This window comes from Epinephelus fuscoguttatus, linkage group LG8 (genome assembly GCF_011397635.1).
Source record: "Epinephelus fuscoguttatus linkage group LG8, E.fuscoguttatus.final_Chr_v1".
Taxonomy (NCBI): domain Eukaryota; kingdom Metazoa; phylum Chordata; class Actinopteri; order Perciformes; family Serranidae; genus Epinephelus; species Epinephelus fuscoguttatus.
In genome coordinates, this window is record NC_064759.1 from 12,633,970 (window position 1) to 12,654,717 (window position 20,748).

Consider the following 20,748-nt stretch of genomic DNA (forward strand, 5'->3'; position numbering starts at 1 on the left):
TTGCCTCCCACATGCATCTCCGGCAAGAGGCTGAGCTCTCCTATGATCTTGAGAATCAGACTGCCATATGATAAAATGTACTTTTTGGAAACAGATGTTATAGGTTTTAAGTTTCTGCACAACGTCATCACATTTCTAAGATAAGTAACACAAGTAACGTCTAATTGAGACCCAGAGGGCAAGTTATTGCGTGACGTTGGAGATGTTACAAACCCTTCTGCAGACACTTCCACCGAATTCTAACCAGCGCAGAAACGAAAGAGACAGGAAAACAGGATGCTTCACAACCGCAGTGCATCAGTCTGAATGGACTGACTTCACACATACACAGAAGACAAGATGCAGAGGAAATACTGATATGTTGTTAAAATGTGATAATGACAACGTTAAAACATTTATTTTCTTATGCAAAGTCATTCAAAATGAACAGAGTGAAAGCACACAGAGCGAAAGAAGAGACGAACAATGAGAAGTGATCATCTCTAAGTTGCTTACACACACTTTCTCTCTTGCAACATGCACACACACACACACACAAAAAGATGCAGAGGCACACACAGCTGCTTTTTAGATGGCGCGGAGATATAGTGTGTCTTAGCCGTGCAGCTGTGGGTGGATAATGTGTGAGAGATGGAGGCTTCCATCGCTGGAAATTGTAACTTCATATTTTTGTGTCTTCATTTCATTAATAAATACGTAATCATCTTAAATGTTACACAGTCACAGTGGGCTTGATGCCGACCGAATTTACGCACACACACTTTTCGTATGGCTTTGTTGTTGTGTTCGGGGGATTCCTGTGCAGACACTTACACAGTTTCTTTATCAGAAAGGATTTCCTTGTTCCTCTGCACAGCACTTCCAAAAGCAGAAAAAGCGGTTGGCTTTAAGATCAAAGTTGACATCAAAATCGCAGGTGACACATTCCCCCCCAAAATATGGTAAAAGAAATACAAAACTTTGGCTGAATCATAACCTTTGCCTCTGTCAAAACATTACCTCTTTCAAACACCTCCATGTACAGCCTCCACTTCAAAGTCAAACAAAATCTGATGTAAATTAATGTTCAGATCAGATTAAGCTTTTTCCTCAGATAACTCACTGTAGGTAGTTTTTCTCACTTTGTTGTTGTCAAATAATGAATGAAACTCGGTAGTGGAGGTGTTCTCACATTTATGTAACAAAGACACAGTTTGATGAAAAAACATTAAGATGTCTGACACCTGCAGAGCCGCTGCCGCCAGCACTGAAATATGTGTGACCAGAAATATTTAGTAAAAAAATATTCACTACAGATGAGTAGTAGGAAATACTCTTTACTAAATAGTACAGTTTGTCATTATTGGCAATAACTATTACTTTTCTTTAATTTCTTTTTTTTATGCATATCTATTTACTTTTTTAACTTTTGCTGAAAGATACCTAAATGAAGTTTACAGTGAGTTAAAAAATAATGTGTTTCATAAAGGAAATGAATTCTGGCTGTCATATTTTTAATTTGTTTCAGTCAGTCAGAGTAATTGTCTGAGCTCTATAGATAGATAGATAGATTTTATTTATTTATTTATTTATTTATTTATTTATTTATTTATTTATTTATTTATTTATTTATGCATTGCACAGAGCATATCTCACTAGGGGAGATAAATATAAATATTTATCTTTAGAAAAATAATAATAATAAACCGTAGCATACTCTGTAAGTGAAAGATATATATCTATAGAATATCTATTGAATATACAATATAAAGAATACACTATAATACACTATAAATACACTGAAATATAAACACTGACATCGCAATATATATTCAGCAAATTTGCACAGCTGCTGAAGTTTTAGTTTTGAGGATACAGTGAGGTAGAGTTGGAGAATAAAACTGACATGTGCAAAGTTATTGTTTGGTTGGGACGGAAACTATAAAGCTGACAGTGCTCTGTTAGACAGAGAGGTGAGGCGTTGTACACAGTTATTGCTTCACTTAGATCCTTTTCCGCTTGTGAATCTAAAGTTAGATTTGTTGTGACATGTACCTTTAATTTACTGCATTTCTGAATGAGAAAAGTATGTATATTATGTATAGTATTTTATTGTATTAAGTACAAAGATGTCTCAGTTTAATCCCTCCATATAAGTTTGATACAATAGAAGATACAGCGTAATAACTGAAGTGATGATGACTGTTTTAACTCAAAATCTTAAATCAAAAAGTAAAACAAGCCTTTCTTTATTATAATTATTTAAAATGAGAAGGTTCAAATCACTTCATGTAAGTTATGGAAACCATTTCACTTACAGTAGTGCTGTGGAACTGTGGAAAATTATTTAAAACTGAATCCTTGTAACCTTTTGCGCTGTTTGAAAACCTGAGCAGTCTGTGTTTGTGAGACAAAACAATCTGTTTGTTAGTCTGTACGTGTGTGTGTGTGTATAGGTGTGACGTGTGTATACAAACTTTGTTTGCACTTTTGCTTGCGTGTGTACCAAAGGTAAGCTTCCGTCAGAGGAAAGTTGAGGTTTTTTGTCCGTTTACAGTGCAAAGAACAAACTGCTGATGGAGTGATTTTAGGCTGAGAATGAGGAGTTGAGAGTGGCAATCTGTATCGTCCACCCACCACCCCCACCTACACGCACGCGCACACACACACACACACACACACACACACACACACAGACACAGACACACACACACACACACACGCACACACACACACATGAAAGTGGTTAGAGCACTGAAATAAACTCTTTCTAGGTTGGAATCCAGATATAAAACCTTTCCATACGTCTCTTATGATCTCCTCAGTGTATTTATTTTAGGTGATATCGCTGTTGTCTTGTTGTTCGTGATCTATCATATAATGAGGTCTTGACATCAACTTTGACAGCCACAAAAATCAAGAACCCAAGTTATTGTCCAGTGCTCAGCAGGAAGTGATCACACTCATAAGAAACCTGTGAATGTTTCATAATCTCTGTTTGTTGTCATAAACGGAAGCTTCCGCTGTTTGTACGACGATTCTGACAACTGTGCTTTTTGAGCGATTGATAACTTTAAATCCTGATCAAAAGACGTAAATCAGTCCTTTTCTGTGCAACAGCGTCTGGGTATACTTTGTGTGCGGAAGTGTGGGAGGTGGCACTCTTTTATTTTTGACAAATCACCACTGAACATCTACTGTACTCAAACCTCCTCACGTCTGAACGCCACCTTGAACACAGCGCAATGATTTCAGTTTAAATCGATTGGATTGGTTGTTTTGCGTAACTGATGCAACTTCAGACAGAATGTGTTAATACGTCGATGTGTGGTGTGTTTATGGTTGGTTTCATACTGTACACGGTCTTACTGGAATGCAACTGAAATATGAAATGTTGAAGGTTAGTTGAGAGATAATGGAAACTACGACATCATGCAGCTGAAGTAAAAAGTGCAGTTTGAATCGACCGAACTGGAGAGCAAAATGTATCTTCATTTCACTGATTGAGCACATGTCATTTACAGTAGAAATATTTTTAACCCTGTTAATTGGGTCATGCTGAGTGGTTAAATATGCCTGCCACATGAGTGTAAACCAATATCTGCTATTTGCATTTGCAAGTTAAAAAAAAGTGCAGTTTTAGTGTCAGTGTCAAGGCTGTAACCACCTGTTGGTATGGACCATTTTCAGCTTACACAATCTGGGACCCAGCCCTTGATGGCGGTCTTGGGGGAATTTCCCTTAGAGGAAGATTTTAGAAAATTTCCAGCTAAAGAGACAGTTTTTGAGCATTTTGAAACAGAAGTCTTAGATCAGGGGTTCTTAACGTTTTGATGACTGAGTGCCAGCATATGATTTAGGGCTGCACATGAAAAAGTGCACATACCAAGACTTTTATGATGTACTAAAGAGCAATGTTTTCACACTTGCTGGGCCCAAGGCACACCAAAGGGTGAGCCAAAATCTCAAAGCACACCTGTATTTATGTCTGTGCACAATAGCTTCTATAACATGTGTTCTCACTCTTATCACGGCATAAGATAATAAAAATAGGAAAAATAAGACAGGTAGCTTTCGTATACAGTCTACTGTCTCTTTTTTTCTCAGTGGTAGGTGTCTTCACTGGTGCTTTGTTGTAATTTGCTCCATACAAATAAGCGATCCATTGTCCTGCTCACAGCTTTCTCCTTTTTAATGCAATCATCCCTCACACTGGCTGCCAATCAGGCCTCTTGGTGTGTCACACACTTACAATTTCCATACACAAACAGTGACAAATAGGTTCCCCTGTGAAGGTTTTTTTTTTAAAATCAAATTAAATTCAATCACACTTTTAGCCAGAGTTTGCCTCTTTATTAGGGAATGGGTGCACACAGCATACTGATACAGCCAATTAAAAATTCATTCATTCATAACTTTTTGTATAGGCCCAGCTGAATATTGCAACAAGAATGTGTGGTTATCACAAAATCCCACGACACATCTGGACTGGCATCACAGCACACCATTTGAGAAACACAGCGATAGATTATGTGAAGGTACATCACGCTGTGTAAGATGCAGTCGCCATTTTTAAGGAACATGCTCTGTGTAGGGTTGCACCGATACCAATGTTTCAAATATTAATTTGGCTGATAAACAATACTTCGCTGTTGTTTATTTTGTTTTTGTTGTTTTTTATTCCCCCTTTTGTGACAGAAAAACAATGAAATCATTACTGTAAAAAAAGACACTGAACTCACTCAGTCCCTCATCTTTGAATGTGCACAAATTCCATTATACACATTTGTGAAAAAACTTGATTATAACCTTCTTTCTGACAACATCAAAAGCCTTTTTACGATAAAACACCCTAATTGTAATTTAATATGTATTTTATCTATTTTATATTGCTGTGAAATCATCAACAAATTTCAAACAGCTGTATTTATTCAAGTCTCTTGCCAAAAACTGCATTTTACAAGATTACATTTGAACGCATCATGAGAACATTACAGTTTCATTCATTCATTCATCTTCTAACCGCTTCATCCTCTTGAGGGTTGCGGGGGGGCTGGAGCCTATCCCAGCTACATCGGGTGAGAGGCAGGGTACACCCTGGACAGGTCGCCAGACTATCGCAGGGCTGACACATAGAGACAAACAACCATTCACACTCACATTCACACCTATGGACAATTTAGAGTTATCAATTAACCTAGTCCCCAATCTGCATGTCTTTGGACTGTGGGAGGAAGCCGGAGTGCCCGGAGAGAACCCACGCTGACACGGGGAGAACATGCAAACTCCACACAGAAGGGCTCCCACGCCCGGGATCGAACCAGCAACCCTCTTGCTGTGAGGCGAGAGTGCTAACCACCACACCACCGTGCCGCCCAACATTACAGTTTATCTTTGCTAAATTTTTACTGAAGAGAAACTGAAAGCATCTTCATCATCATGTTACTCAATGCAACCTTCATCAGCAGTTGCTGTTAGCAGCTGCTAACTGCTAACGGTAGCTCTCCTCCTGTCGATGTTAGCATGGATTTACTGTTCACAATGTAGCATCATCAGGAAAACAATAGAGTGCGTGTGTGCGTCCACCTGACAGTGATTTTACTGCGTCCCTTTGTCCCGATGGAGTCCAAGGTGAATATCAGCTGATACCAAAGTGGTGCCGATAAATGGCTGCATCCCTGGCTCTGTTCCTTCTATTACCAAGGTGTACACACTGATTGGATTCAGTCCAAAACATGATAATCTATAATGTCTGGGTATGTGAATGGAGGTAGTGCATCAGGGTCTGTAATCCAGAATTCATGTGAATATATGTTGTTTATCTTGATAAGTTTGTCTAAATGCTGTTGCTTGAAGACCTACTGTAGCAGGTACAGATAACATGGTGTGATGAAAACAAGATGGCGCCCTCATCTGAAACAAAGGTCTTTTTTATGACGTACCTACAACAGTCAACAGTGATGCAGCCTACATAACACAGACTACATAGCACATTGTAGTTTTCCATTTTTTAATACATTTGAAAGTTAGGAAGTGATGAAAGGGAGACAGTACAGCAGGGATACTCAACTTGCTCTGCACAGGAGCCACTTTTGCTTAAGACAGATGGACAGGGGCCAATCACAGCAGCCTTTACAGTTATGGTGTATACACGGGGACATCGGGGGCTGAGTCTGGACCTCTGTTACGTGGTCCAGTGGATCCTCCCCTGGCAATTTTTGGTGCTATTTAATGCACTCTGACATAATATTTACATTAAAAGTACAGAAAGAAAATCTCAGTGTGAATCCATTACTTTTCATTGTGAATTAGAAAATGCTTTGGGGGCCACCTGGCACCCTATCTTAGGCCAGATTTGGCCCACAGGCTGTAAGTTGCAGTACAGTGTTTAATATTGATTGTTCCTATCAACAGCAGTCGAGCAACGGCTTATGCTGGGGTACGCCAACAACACTTTGATATTAATAATGGCCCGACAAGCTGACAGAGTAAGCATGGAGCCCACACTGTAACTAACTGCACTCCCTGAAGAAATATTATCATATCTTTGGAGAAATGAAAGAGTGATTCCAGAGAGAAGCAGACAGAGGGGTCTACAGTCTGTGTTTGAAGGATATATCCAGGATGTCAAACTGACTCAGCAGCAACAGCAGGTTAAAAAGACAAAGATAGTTAGAAGCTAAAGCCCAACTATAGGCTACAGATCACAGTGTAAAAGTGAACCACCACATCACTGCTGATCGCCACACAAGACAATGAATATAAAGGGAAACTTTGCTGATATTGAACCAGCTGTGTGGCATCACAGTGTGTGCAGATGAACCGTGTTTGGCTTCACCCCCGTGCTGCTGCCAGCACCTGGACCTCCTCCGCCAAACAACATTCATCTGTGCACACTGTGATGACACACAGCTGGTTGAATATGAGCAAAGCTTCCCTGCTTCCCTTCACTGGTTCCTGTACAGCAGGGTCGGCCTTTGTTTCGCTGTTATAATCATTAAAAAGCAAAAGCAGCATGTGTATACATTCAGTAGGCTGTATCTTCAGTAGCTAGCTAGCTAACCCTACACTTTTCAGGGTTTGATTTTGGTTTCGGAACAGGGAAGAAACGTATATCTTTTTCCAACCTCTCCAGGTAACAAGTGTCATTAATACACGACGTGCCCCAGGCACAACATTTAGCTCCAAATCCACAAAACCAGCCTGAACATGAAGGAAATCTGAAACGACTGCATTAGAGTCAATGGAGCACAGCTGTGTTGGTCGCGAACCCTGGTCTGAGCCGTGGCATTTTAAAGCATATTTGAATATTGGGAGGTGTATGAACAATATGTGTTATAAATTATTGCTTTTGTTCAGTGGACATGTTCTTGTTAGATGAGCACCGTTTTTCTGCCATATTGGCTGCTAGACACAATACGACCTCTTCTGTCACTGAAAAAAAAAATACAAATGGAAGAAACAAAGGTGGTTTAGTTCTTTTTCAGTATTTTTATCTCTTCATCTCTCTTATACACACACGCACACACGCATGTGGACACACCAGGAGATGGTTGGTTTGATTGGTCTAAGCCTGTGGCCAGAGATAACAAGGTGAGACACAAAGAAACCTCACAGGATCTTCACAGTTTACCTGCTTTTAAGTTTATTTCCACTTACTTACTGGATTCTGCTGTCTTGATTCTCTCAGGCCTTGCCAAGGAAGATTCACTGTTTTGCAGGTGTTTTAGTTTAACACCCAAAAATAAGACATGACTTTACCTGACATTGCTTTACATAACATTCTGTGCAGTTAGGTTGTCACAAAAAGAAATATCAGAGCTATATTTGCATGGGAAGTTGATGAGGGAGGAGCAGCAGTGTGTGATTCTGCTGTGTGTGTGTGATCAGTGAAAGGTTGTGGGTCACAGTGGATTTCCTGTTGTTTGAGGTTGACAATCAGAAGTGAAATAGTGGAAAAAAAAAAAGAGCAGAGACCACTCATGTTCTTTCCGCCTATCCTGCACGAAATGCAATCATAGTCACGGCTCACTTTATCTGATCACTTCATATTATATCTGTTGATGTGCATATATGACAGGCAGCTCACAGGAAATGTTTTTGTTGTGTGTAGCTGAACAAAATCGCTTTGTCATCTCTTACAGTCCCAGTATCTCGATGGATTTGTGATATAACCCTTATCAAGGTGCAAACTGAGGTCAGTCAATCACCTGCATTAGAAGAAGCAGCAGTCTTGTGTCATGAGCATTTTGTACTTCACCACACATGCTAAGGTACTCTGCATTTAAAAGGTGTGTGCTGCCTCAGACTGGCCGTCCTCCTCAGTAGCCTTCTGGTGATCCCTGTGGCACCAGGTAAAGAGGGCACACACTGACACACTAACACACACTCGGAAGAAAATCTGACACAGTTATGCACGGAAATGCAAATACTACTGTGTACGAGCATGAGACGTAAGAGCTCGTGTGCAGAAAACAATCACACACCTTCAGTGCATTTGTGGAAGGAAGAGAGATAAAGATGACAGGAATAGATAAAGGAAAACTGTTTGAAAAAATATGACAATATGGTTATGCTGTGCTTCCTGGATGTGTGGAGTCATTCAGAGTTATTTGTGACGCAATGTGAACTATGCACTGTCCTCTCATTTTGTCAGGACACACTATAAAGTTGTTCACACTTGTAACCAACACAGATGTTTGTGGTGCTTTAGTGAATCAAATACATCCGACTATGACAAAAATCTCCACCGAGCAAAAGGCTGAGGGGCGTGAGAGCTCGCAGAGATCAGGGGCACGGGGGGAGGTGAGGAGAGGGGGGGGGGGGGTGGGTCGTTACTGGCAGTGATGAAGGCAGAGAGAGTGCATTACTGGCAGCTGTGTCCTTTATGAGCGAGACAGAGAAGGATTCACAAAGACAGAAGTGACATGAAAGAGGGACAGTCAGAGCGAAAGAGAAGCCAGTCAACCACTTGAAAGCGCTCTGAGGTTGACACCTTCGTGTTCTCCGCCTTTCTCCACTTGCAAATATTCCACGTCCTCAGAAGACTCCTCTCCTCGCCGTATTTGATGTTATTTTGTTCATTATTATTAAGGCAGAAGGTGTTTGAGAGGAAAATACCTTTGGTTCACTCTGGTCACACAATAACTGATAGATGTTTAAGGGGAAGTACAGCACAAGACCAAAGTTCTCACAGTGGATCTTTTCCAGTTTACTGCTTTGGGTAAAAAATATGCAGTGTCATTATGATGCGTGCTGGCGGCTTCTCCAGTGAGAATCAGTACTACTGTAGAAGTTAAGATTTATGTCTTTATTGGATGTTAAAATGATATAAAGATAAAATATGTAACTTTAACACATTAAAATGTCTAAGAATTACAATACATTTTATTAAGTTGTGTGCCTACTTGTTCCAAACCTTTCCAACAATGTTCAAACCCAAAGAAATCTGTTATTTTAATCAAGGTTTGTGACATGCTTCGTGTCCGTCGCCTGCCAGTGCAGGGTTTCCCACACATTTAAGTATTTGTGGCGGCCTGCCACGATTAAAACGCCTGCCGCCACAAATAGATTTTCTATTTCTGGAGTTGGACCGCTCATTGGGAGCGCTATTGGAATATATAAACTGTCCGGTTATTTGTAGCACCACACTGTCAGAGTGCAGAGCACGTTTAGGGCAAAGATGGAGCAGCAGATTGTTGGGCGTTCCTTCTGCTGGGTCCCCGTTAAAGGGTTTTTTGGGGGGAGTTTTTCCTTTATCTACTTTATAAATAAAATTGAATTGAACTGAATTAAAAGTTTGCATTCACTTGCAGCAGCTGCTTCTCATTCATCAATCTGATCTGGACAGCTCCACAAATCAATTATCCACCCTGCAAGGTACAAACTGGAGAGCTCCGCCTGTGCTGCGTTCATGGACCCACAAAAAACTCTGAATTTAGAGACAGGACACAGAACAACCCACTATGTTGTCGGCTACCATCACACATAGGCCCAATTCCAATCCAGCCCCTAAAGACTCAAGCCCTGAACCCTCACTGACTTAACTGACGTCAACTGTAAGTGATTGAGTTTGAGAGTCTGAAAGGGCTCCGGATGCTATAAATAGGAATGGGACAGCACTTATCCCCCTCTCTACAAAATGTTGTTGACACTGGCGGCTCTGGGCGTGATCATTTATCGATTATTGTCAGCACACACAAGGCGTGTGAGGGATAGACTCCCTGATCAGTCAATCCTTATCCTCCTCCATCTGTTTTTTCTAAACTAGCATCAAAAGTGTTGTAAGTGATATAGTGATATCTATCTTATATATATATCTATATCGTTACCGTTTGCAGATCTGCCGACCGTGTTTATTTGTTTACAGTTTTTTTTTTTAACACTTCCGGTGTTCAGAGAACAACCCCTGTATTTGACGTCAAAATGCTATGAACTGCGGGTAATTTCCTTACCGTAAGTCTGCATCGATGCTGACCTACGGTAAGGGGTCATAAAGGGCTCACTCACTGACTCACTGACTTGACGATTTGACAATGGGACAGCCCTCACACACTCACGCACTTCACATGAACGCTCCTCTAAGTCAGTGAGTCTGTAAGGGATCGGATTGGAATTGGGCCATACACTCTAATTCTGTGAAAAACACTGCAGTGGCGTCATATCCTCTTTGCACATGTATCAGGTTTGTGGTTGTTTCTTTTCAGATGTGCAGAACATCTTTGGAGAAACACTGATTTTTAACATGAAACTGCTTTATTCAGTATTTTTTACTGGTTCTATCACCTGGTCCATTTTATTTATTTATTTATTTTTTTGAGAGGAGACGTCTGCAGATGATTCAGCCTTGGTAAAAACCTCCTGAACATTGAACACTGAAGGAATCCTAACAGGGAGAAACTGATTGCAGTGATGGCTCTGCTGTGTTTTTTGGTTACTGCTCTGACTGAGAGAGGCCTAGCAGCAGAAAAATACATGTTGTACTTTAAATGTTATTCAAAAAACATCGACTTTTGTAATATTTAATTTCACTGAGACATTTCATGACCTGCTCAGCTGCTGAATGAAGATCAGGTTGGCTCAGTTGTTTTCTCCCTGTTGGTGTGAGTGACAGTGAAGTGGCATCTGTGTGAAGGAGATTAGATGAGATGCTGCATATCTAAAAATGTTAACATAACTACTCTTTTGTGTTTGTTCAGCCCAGATTGAAGTTATCCCATGTAAGATCTGCGGTGATAAGTCCTCTGGAGTGCATTATGGAGTCATCACTTGTGAGGGCTGCAAGGTGAGATAATAGCACCCAGCACATACTTACTTACTGTGGGGGGACTATAGTTATTTTCTACCATTTTCATCATTTATTGTGTGTTCTTGAAGTCACTTTCCATTAATTTAGCTCTTAGTATCTTGCCTTCCCATAAAAGAAAAGAAGCTACACTTCCATGGAGACCATTTATTAGTAAGAGATGTACTTTTTTAAGGGCAGTCAAATGAGTAAAGTAGGATGAGCATAAACTTTGGCTCATGTTTTACCCTGTTAAGCTGTCTCTTAAAGTTCCACCCTGTCAGGCTAAATCATAAAGAAAATCAGCCTGATGAAAAAAAATGTAAATACATATTTTATATTAAAGTTCTGTTTATGTGCAGAATGTTAGAAAGCTAAATCTCAATCACTCACAGAGCTAAGGCTAATTCAGCTCAAAGTTTTCCTCCCTGATAGATATATAAACCAGTATAAACCAGTCCACCCAAAAGGATTCTTATGTGAGTGTGTCATTGGCCAATATTAGGGTGCTTTCACACCTGTCCTGTTTGGTTCGGTTCAATCAAACTCAAGTTCGTTTGCCCGCTAAGTGTGGATCATTTGGGCAGATGTGAACACAGCAGTCACATTTTTGTAGGTCTTGAATATGATTATTGATATCTGCCTCAAACACCATGTTTCTGTTGGGCTCTGTTAACCATGCGGTACCCATCACCCCTCAGGGATTTTTTCGGCGCAGCCAGCTGCCTACTGTGTCCTACTCCTGCTCCAGGCAGAACAACTGTCAGATCGATCGGGCCAGCCGCAACCGCTGCCAGCACTGCCGTCTGCAGAAGTGCTTAGCACAGGGCATGAGCAGAGATGGTGAGACACAAACACACTGAGAGACACATGGACAAACTATATTCCATCATTTGTTTATTTCTTTAAGTGTTAATGTTTGTCTCCTCCTCAGCGGTGAAGTTTGGACGGATGTCCAAACGTCAACGGGACTCTCTGATCGCTGAAGTGGAGAGGCACCGACAGCAGCAGCAGCAGCAGCAGCTTCAGGGAGACGCCCAGTCTCTCTTGTCCTTCCCCAACAAAGCCCGTCAGGACCGCTCCCCACAGCTCCTTCAGCCCATGGCCGCAGCCTACTCCTTCAACGGGGACACTGAGCTGCTGTCCTACGCCGCTGAAGTTCACCCTTACTTGGTGTGCTCCCCGAGCGAGTCGCAGGTGTCGGGAATGATCTACAGAGGCTCTGGTGTGTCTCCTACATCGAGATCCCAGGGGAGGGGGGACAACAGTGGACACCCTGACATAAGAGGTGAGGCTCTGATGTGTAAACTCACACATCACTGTGTGCAGTTCCCCCTCGTCCTCCTCTGCTTATTTCTTATTTGTCTTCTCTATGCTTCATAACAGGCTTTGACTCCAGACAGCCATCTCATGACCTGGTGGCGATTCATCCCTGCAACCCTCTGGAGGATCCGTACAGCCTCTACCCTCACTCTCTGAGAAACATAGGTGAGGAAACAGCACAGTGGGCTGACATGCATGCAACTGTATTTATATTTTCAATATTTACAAGTGTTTATTTTTCTGTTTTCTCAGATGAGCTGTGTGCCAGCATTGTGCGCTCCCACAGAGAGACCAGCCAGTACAGAGTGGAGGAGCTGCAGGCTCTCAGATGGAAACTGCTCAGCAGAGATGAGATCCAAGCCTACCAGAGCAAAGTAAATCAACATGATGACTATCTTTTTTTTGGTTCCCAGACTGTCTTTTGCATTTGTGTGACATTACTTAGTCTCAAAACAAAACATGTCATTTCAGATGGCTTTGATTCATCAAACTGAAAACTGAGAAAGCTTTTATTATTTTCCCTCTTCTTCTGCCTCTTTGATCCCACAGGAAACTCATGTTCAAGTTAAAGATAACAACTTTGTTGACTCCAATTTCATTTCAGCAGCACATATACTATGATATCCACTTACAGTAATTACAGAGATAAAACACAGTAACTTACTCTGCTAAATCTGAAGAAAGAACAATAGGCTGGACAGTGAGGACGAGTTTTGTTAGATGAGTAAAAGATTCTGTAAAGCAGTGGTTCCCAACTGGTGGGTCTCTGTCCAAAAGTGGGTCAGCAAGTGACTTGCAAACATTTCAGTTTAGTAAAAAAACAAACAAAACAAGACAAAAAACACTTTATTTTGGATTACAGTGAATATCCAGAACAGGGTTTTATCTTAAAGTGCTGTTTCCTGCTAGTGACTATAGGACAGCTGCTTGACAAAGACAGCTCGACGACATAGTGAAATGCAAGTATGAAGCTGAATATATTAAACTGTGTGGACCCTGAACTCTTGACTAAGGAAGAATCTGGACCCTGTGGTTGGAGCAACCACTGCAATAACAACACACCGAACTTAAATACAGCAACAAACAGCTATTTTCAGATATAGTGGAGTAATGGCCTCCTGAGCAGAGAATGAAGTCACACTCCCTCTGTGTGTATGGTTATCCGAGATTCTCTGTTCCTTGTTGTGGCAGATGGTCTGGCCCTATGTCCCTATGTGGGTATCCCACTGGCTAGCCAATTGCTGCCCCTCTGCACTGCATTCATACAATGGCTACAGCTGATAACGAAGATGGCGTTGTTGCAAATGAAGCTTTGTTAGTGCTTTGTTTAGTCTGTACGGGCAAAACTTCTCTGCCAGTCTTCCCTCAAAGGTGTCTCTTTTGAACAGAAAAATGCATTGGACACCTAGCAACAAAAATTCAGGTGCTGCGACAGCTTTTGGAGCTTTCATGCTTAACGCAAAAGGGGGGATTACATCATTTTCTGGCATGGGCAGCTGATGCATAAACTGCTTAAGCATAACCTTAGCTTAACACCCACCCTCGGTTAGCCCTGTTAGCTTTGTCAGCACTGTTGCCGTTGTTGGCACTGTTCTCGCAGCCGCCTCCATGTTGAGAACCATGTGCAGACAATCCCAGCTCAGACTCAGAATTCTAGATACGCTCTAAATGTTGCATATAGGTATTGTAAAATTTTAGTCCCCTCGTGGTTGATTTGAATGTTGTGTTGAAATAAACTCACCTCAAAATATTTTCTTCTCCGTCTTACTCTCACTCCCAGTCGGTGGACGAGATGTGGCAGCACTGCGCCATCCGACTGACCGATGCTGTGCAGTATGTGGTGGAGTTTGCAAAACACATCCCAGGCTTCCGTATGCTGAGCCAGAACGACCAGATTGCTCTCCTGAAGACTGGTGAGTTCACCTGTCACTTACAAGAAGTCACCATCACCTACAGTTGCAATCTAAAATGCTTTAAATCTCTCTCCTACCTTCTTTTAACATGTCCCTTCTTCTCACTCCTCACTCAGGCTCCATGGAGGTGGTTCTGGTCAGAATGAGCCGCTACTTCAACACGGAGAACAACACCGTCTTCTTCGATGGCAAATTCGCCGGTGCTGAAGTCTTCAAGTCTTTGGGTGAGGATTTCTCTACATGTTGCTCCAAACTGAGGCACAAAGGCAGTTCTGAAACCATTCGTGCAGCAAGCACAACTTATAAGTTTGGTGGTTTATCAGTGCTCTGTGGTTTCTTTTCTTGCAGCATGTGGAGATTTAATCGCAGCAGTGTTTGACTTTGCGCACGGTATGTGTGCTCTAAAGCTGACTGAGCAGCAGATCGCTCTCTTCAGTGCTCTGGTGCTGATCAACACAGGTAAGATCGACTCACGTGTTTCTCACTTACACTGCATTTCATTCTTCCGTTTTGTGGGAAGTGGGAGGACACTGCAGTAGAGACAGTTGGTTACCAGCAGTACAAGCATCATATTTCAGGCTTTGCACTTTCCATCAGGCAACATCCATTTTTCTTAACTTTTTAAAGATAATTTTTCTTTCCTTGTTCTGCAGGATTTGTCTTCGGCTGAGTTTTAAGATTTATATTTATGGTTCTTGATGGCCGTATCTAGTCAGAGAGCACATCTTGTAACAATGTAGTGTTCCCTGATACAGTCATTCTGTTTGTATGGCATAGGGAAAAAACCTTACCTTACCTTACCTTACCTTACATCACACTGTGATGTCAAAATCTGGCGCTTGGGCAGTGACTTGCGGCGTCAGAAACCAACGACAAAAGGCATCCTTTAAGGTTGGCGGGATACGTGGCCGGTTGCTGTTATAGTTTAATGGGGCTCGGTGGCATCGGGGGAAACGCGGTGGGACAAGGATGAAAGTTACAGTGGCGAAAGTCAGACTGGGGCAGGTGTTAGGTGTTGAATGCATCCAACGAACACCAACTTTCAGCCAAGAGAGCGGTGTTCGCCTCCTGTAAGATTCTAAAGCCAACCCGTTCTTTTTCCCTAAACCTATCCACGTTGAAGAAGGGAAAAAATGTAATTTCACAGTGTTGTACAGACGTAGTGCTTTTATTTTGAAAGAGACTGTATGTAAAGTTAAATTTCCTGTGAAAACGGAAGTGTATTTTGAGAGAAGACAATGCATGTAACAGGCAGAACTTGACACGGTGTCCCAGAACCTCAACAACCAACGCACCCAGGGTACCTTTCACCAAGTCCATGACCAAATGCCGATATGTGACGAGGTCAGAGTGAGAATGTGTTGTACGTTACCATACCCTACCTTATATTACATTATAGTACATTACATTATCTTACCTCACCTTACCTAACCTTAAGTTACCTTAACACAGACCATGTGCTGAATTTCTGATTGGTCCAATTTGAAATGTTATGAATGCCCCTTGTGATAATGCCCCCTGGTCTCACCTAGGTTATTCATTTACTCATTTTGGTCCAAATGTAGCTGATGACAGACATACTTTTCATGAAATAAAAAGATAAAGTCCGCACACCAGAAGCTGCTCCTTGCACAATTTATTCATGCATTGTAGTTGTAACGTTTCGGGCCCCTGCCCTTCATCAGACATTAAGTGAATGTGAATACACCTGCCATATATACACACCCAACCCCTCAGGGTCACCTGATGCAATCAAGTAAGTGAACCCCAGGTGTGGGAACGATGAACGTAATTATAAAACAAGAAAGGAAAAAAAAAAACAGAAAAGAAAAATATGTTTCTGATTGATGAGAAACAATCTTTAAATGCAGTTCAATGCAACAATGCTGGAATACCACTTTACAAAGATACTTTAAGAAGGTTCTGTAAGAAAATCTTTAAGACACTTATTAAGAAAATGCGCAGGTATAAAGCCTGCAGTGCAAAGATAAATATATACAAATATATACAACTCCCACACGTTTTAAATATCACATTTGTGATATGACATGTCATATGATACATTTTAGTCAAAAACAGACATATGTCCAAAAACTGTTGGACTGACAAGTACGAGTCCTCCTTTAGGGCATCTTCTCCATCACATTTGGCCCTGTAGTGTCCCTCATTCATCCCCACACAGTTACCCTCTCTGCCCCCCAGTGGCTGATCATATACATGTTAACATGCCACACAATGAACCAGGACTATTCTCACATATGTAGAGTGATTTTAATCTATTGTAAGGTTTTAAAAAAAATCTATCTTTGCTTTTTCTGTCTGTCTGTCTGTGCAGATCGTCCATGTCTGGAGGACAGAGGCAGAGTTCAGCGAGTGCAAAGGAGCGTTGAGTTTGGACTCACACACATTCTACGCCGAGACAACCAAGAAAGTCTAATGCACAAGGTACATGTCTCGGTACAGAGCAGATACTCTCTTTGTATTTACTGTCTCCAAACATGTTATTATTTGACCTGTATGTCCCTCACTGAAGCAGAAAGCAGACTGTCTGATTGTGTCTATCCCCCCCGCAGTTGTACCAGAGGATGGCAGTGTTGCGTTCACTGTGCAGTCTGCACATGGAGAAGCTGCACTGGTTCAGTCAGCGTTATCCGCTCACCGCTCACTCTCTGTTCCCTCCACTCTACAAGGAGCTGTTCGCCTCTGAGGCGGAGCTGCTGCCAGGGACCACTCACTGATGATTCTCTCGAATATGCAAAGACACACACACACCTACACACACACACACACACACATTATTTTAAGTCTCATCATTACTTCCTGACAGAATCTATTTTTCTAATAATGATATATGAGAGAAGCACAGTAATCGTAGCGTGTTAGGTGTTACATGACTTCCAGCAGAGCTTTTTATTAGATTGTGTCAAACATAAATTTCAATATTTTGATAGCTTAAAACTATTTTTTGGTTATTCCAGGGAAACATGCATTTTGTTGTTCTTTGACAGCACATTGTCCGTGAGGTACAGCATTCATTTTCTCTCAGGATGTGCTGTTATGAGTTACAGTCACTGTGTGTCACAGTGCGTTCAGACACAAAGATTCAAAGAAGCATTACACCAGTCATTGTCAACTAAGACCTAATATGGTAGTCCACCCAAAATCTGTCCTTAGAGCATTCTCTGCTTGCACAGTGTTGACTGATGTATATCCGTTTTACAAACTGCATGTGTTTACTTCCTGTCAATTCTGCAACATTACCCTCGTCTTTGACCACACTGCTTATTCATCCTAAAGTTAATGACTTCACTTTTTACACTTAGCCTTATATGCTCTGTTCATAGCATTTACCGTTAGTATTGTGTCCTCACAGCAAGAGGGTTCCTGGTTCAAACCCAGGGTGGGGGAGCCCCTCTGTGTAGAGTCTGCATGTTCTCCCTGTGTCAGCGTGGGTTTTCTCCAGGTGCTCCAGCTTCCTCCCACAGTCCAAAGACATGCAGGTTAATTGGTGACTCTAAATTGTCCGTGAGTGTGAATGGTTGTCTGTCTCTATGTGTCAGCCCAGTGATAGTCTGGTGACCTGTCCAGGAGTGTACCCTGCCTCTCTCCCAGTGTCAGCTGGGATAGGCTCCAGCTCCCCTGCGACCCCCAACAGGGTAGGTGGTTACAGAAAATGAATGAATGAACAACGCTAACGGTGAACAGTGAAGTAACTAACTTATGCCTACCATAAAGTCTGACACCCTCTCACATCTGAAGACAATGTGAGGTTATAAGATTTTGCTAAGACTCGTCAACCAAACATGGCTTAATAGTGACAATTTCAAACACAAGTCCACAAATTGGCTCCACTATAACTCACAGCTGTCACAGGTAAAGCGTTTGACACAGTTTCCTCCACAAATACAACATGCTACCATTATTAGCACAAGCCTATGGCATTTTACATTGTATAAATTAACCTAGCGATGAGTGGAGATTTCCTCTGCTCATATGAAGGCCAGGATAAATAATAATAAGACTTAAAATGCAATTGTGTGGAGGCTTTATTATCGTCATAATTTATGGTTTTTTATCTGTGAAATCAAAGTAAATGAGGGAAGTGGCTTCAGCTTACAAAAATAGACAGGGGATCTGCATCGCCAGGCATGTTGTTACATTTCTGGAAAGGTGCATATCAGGCTACAGTGTAGGCTCTATGTTGATGCAGAGCCTACGCAGTAGTATAAATCACACATAAGAATGGCATAAATGATGAAAAAGCACTTTTATCTCAAAGGTTGGCGGCAAAGTTAACGTTGCCGTGGAGCTGACAGGAAGTAAACAGACGTGCAGTTCGTACAACAGATGTGCGTCACACTACATTGTGCAAGAATCCAGGATCCAGCAATAACGTGTGCAGGCAGAGCCAAAAAACATGATCACGCATCTCCCTCTGAGAAGTAACCATCACATGCCAGGTGTGAAACAACAACATTAAGCAATCGGAGCACTAATTATATGTGCACACTCGATTCAGCAGTACTGTTACAGATCTTTTGTAGTGACTGCAGATTCATAACATAATGAACATTACACAATCCAGCTCTCAACCACTAGTTGCTTCTCACCTGAGGTTCTCTCCCTTTCAGGAGTCTGCACCCACATATTTCGTATTTAAGATTGATATATTGCTTAGAAAGTATTCCCTATAAAACATAGTGTGTGTCAATTACATACTCAGGTCTAAACACCAGAAAACAAGAGACAGCCTGCTTCTTTGTACCTGTACGTCTGTAGAGAAACTTCTCTCCTCAGGTTGATGTTGTCACAGATTGACTAAAGAGTCCAACAAAGCAGCATTACCTCTAAAATGTTATCCTGTGTTTGAATAAATCCTCATAGGCTTTTATATCTTCTGAGCTTTGAAAAGACGTTGCATTAAATGTAGAAATCAAAAATGTGAGAGCTGCAGTAGAAGTCTCTTCCTCTGTGTGCAAACGTTTCCTCTTTTTTTTTTTTTCAGATTAACTTGCGAATATTTTGTTTTCTTTACATATCTTTGAATAAAGCCATGAGCAAAGAGAAAATGATGAGCGGTTTCAGCATTAAGTACTGTATGTCTGGATGTAGTGCTCTCTGTTCCTGGAACAGCTGAGATTATAACGAAGATAATTCCATGTAAATCTTCTAATAAACTGCTGAGGCTGTGACACCAGATGCTAACTTTATTTTGTCTGTTTCTTTAAACTGTGTAATATAAACTGTTTTGTAAGACTGAGACATGCAGGACAAAAAAAAAGCTCCTGTTATGGTGTGATAAGAGAAATCTCAAGGCAAACAGTTTATTCATACCCCGGAGTGAACATGATTTATCATCTTGAACAGTATATTAAACATCCAGGCGTAGTTCCTGCACCGTACTGTAGAGTTGTTGCTGCAGCAGTCAACACAGAGGAAACATTAGTCATTGTGGGTGACCCTTCGACAGACTCTGACAGTGGAAAGTTATCAGTTTGTCACGGACAAAAACTGTTGCTAACCAAGTTAAAAGGAAGCAAATTAAAACACTGAGTCAACGGGGTGCGGTAAATATGAACGTATTCCTACGAAAAGCCACAAAGGACTTTTGTCAAATGTTCCTCCAGTCAGGGTAGAAAGTTGTTGGGCGATGTGCAGCTTTCTAAATCCAATGATTTTTGCTTTTATATTTCAGTTTGATTTAATAAAACATTAGGTACACAGTCCTTGTTGTGCTGTTCTTTCTCTCATGCTGAACAGAGCACAACTTTCTGTTCATTTAATTGCCAGTTTACCACTGGTGGTAACTATTACGCCCACAGTAATGCCTCTTTTAATTTCCTCTCCTGTGGTTTCTTCTTTCTTTCTTTCTTTTCTTTTTTCATGTGCTGTAACTTTCTGTTGCAGTCCTGGACCTGTTAAGACATTAAAGTTTAAGTTTGAATAATTTTCTGTCACTACATCCACAGCACTAAATGTGACAGATCATCTGTGGAAAAAATTCACACTCCTCTACCTACTCTGTTGCCTTGGAGCGCCTCTGATGGCATTACAGCATGTGAACAAAGCAACCAATCAGAGCAAAGGAGCCTCTAGTGCAGCTGTCAATCATGTAGTTTTTATTTATTTGTTTAACCTTTTTTTTTTTTAAACCAGGAAGTCCCATTGAGATTGTAAATCTCTTGTAAAAGAGCGACAACATAGCGGCCTCTCAAGAAAAACAAGCACACGTCTGTATCGCCACATTCT

General features: G+C 41.3%; 1 protein-coding gene and 1 long non-coding RNA gene across 4 annotated transcripts in view; one reads left to right on the plus strand and one right to left on the minus strand.

The window, feature by feature from the left end:
- Positions 1 to 5,348, minus strand: part of LOC125892682 (uncharacterized) — a 41,535-nt gene extending 36,187 nt beyond the window's left edge. Inside the window, exon 1 of the long non-coding RNA XR_007449776.1 lies at positions 5,148 to 5,348. This is a non-coding gene — a long non-coding RNA (uncharacterized LOC125892682). The remainder of the gene's footprint in view (positions 1 to 5,147) is intronic.
- rorc (RAR-related orphan receptor C) overlaps positions 1 to 19,266 on the plus strand; it is a 29,839-nt gene extending 10,573 nt beyond the window's left edge. For all 3 annotated transcript variants that reach the window (XM_049582816.1, XM_049582815.1, XM_049582817.1), the window contains 10 exons: positions 11,178 to 11,263; positions 11,965 to 12,106; positions 12,198 to 12,551; positions 12,650 to 12,751; positions 12,839 to 12,960; positions 14,367 to 14,499; positions 14,616 to 14,723; positions 14,848 to 14,958; positions 16,835 to 16,944; positions 17,073 to 19,266. In XM_049582816.1, the coding sequence (XP_049438773.1) occupies positions 11,178 to 11,263; positions 11,965 to 12,106; positions 12,198 to 12,551; positions 12,650 to 12,751; positions 12,839 to 12,960; positions 14,367 to 14,499; positions 14,616 to 14,723; positions 14,848 to 14,958; positions 16,835 to 16,944; positions 17,073 to 17,237 (1,433 nt within the window). In that variant the 3' untranslated portion in view covers positions 17,238 to 19,266. The remainder of the gene's footprint in view (positions 1 to 11,177; positions 11,264 to 11,964; positions 12,107 to 12,197; positions 12,552 to 12,649; positions 12,752 to 12,838; positions 12,961 to 14,366; positions 14,500 to 14,615; positions 14,724 to 14,847; positions 14,959 to 16,834; positions 16,945 to 17,072) is intronic.
- The last annotated feature ends 1,482 nt before the right edge of the window (positions 19,267 to 20,748 follow it).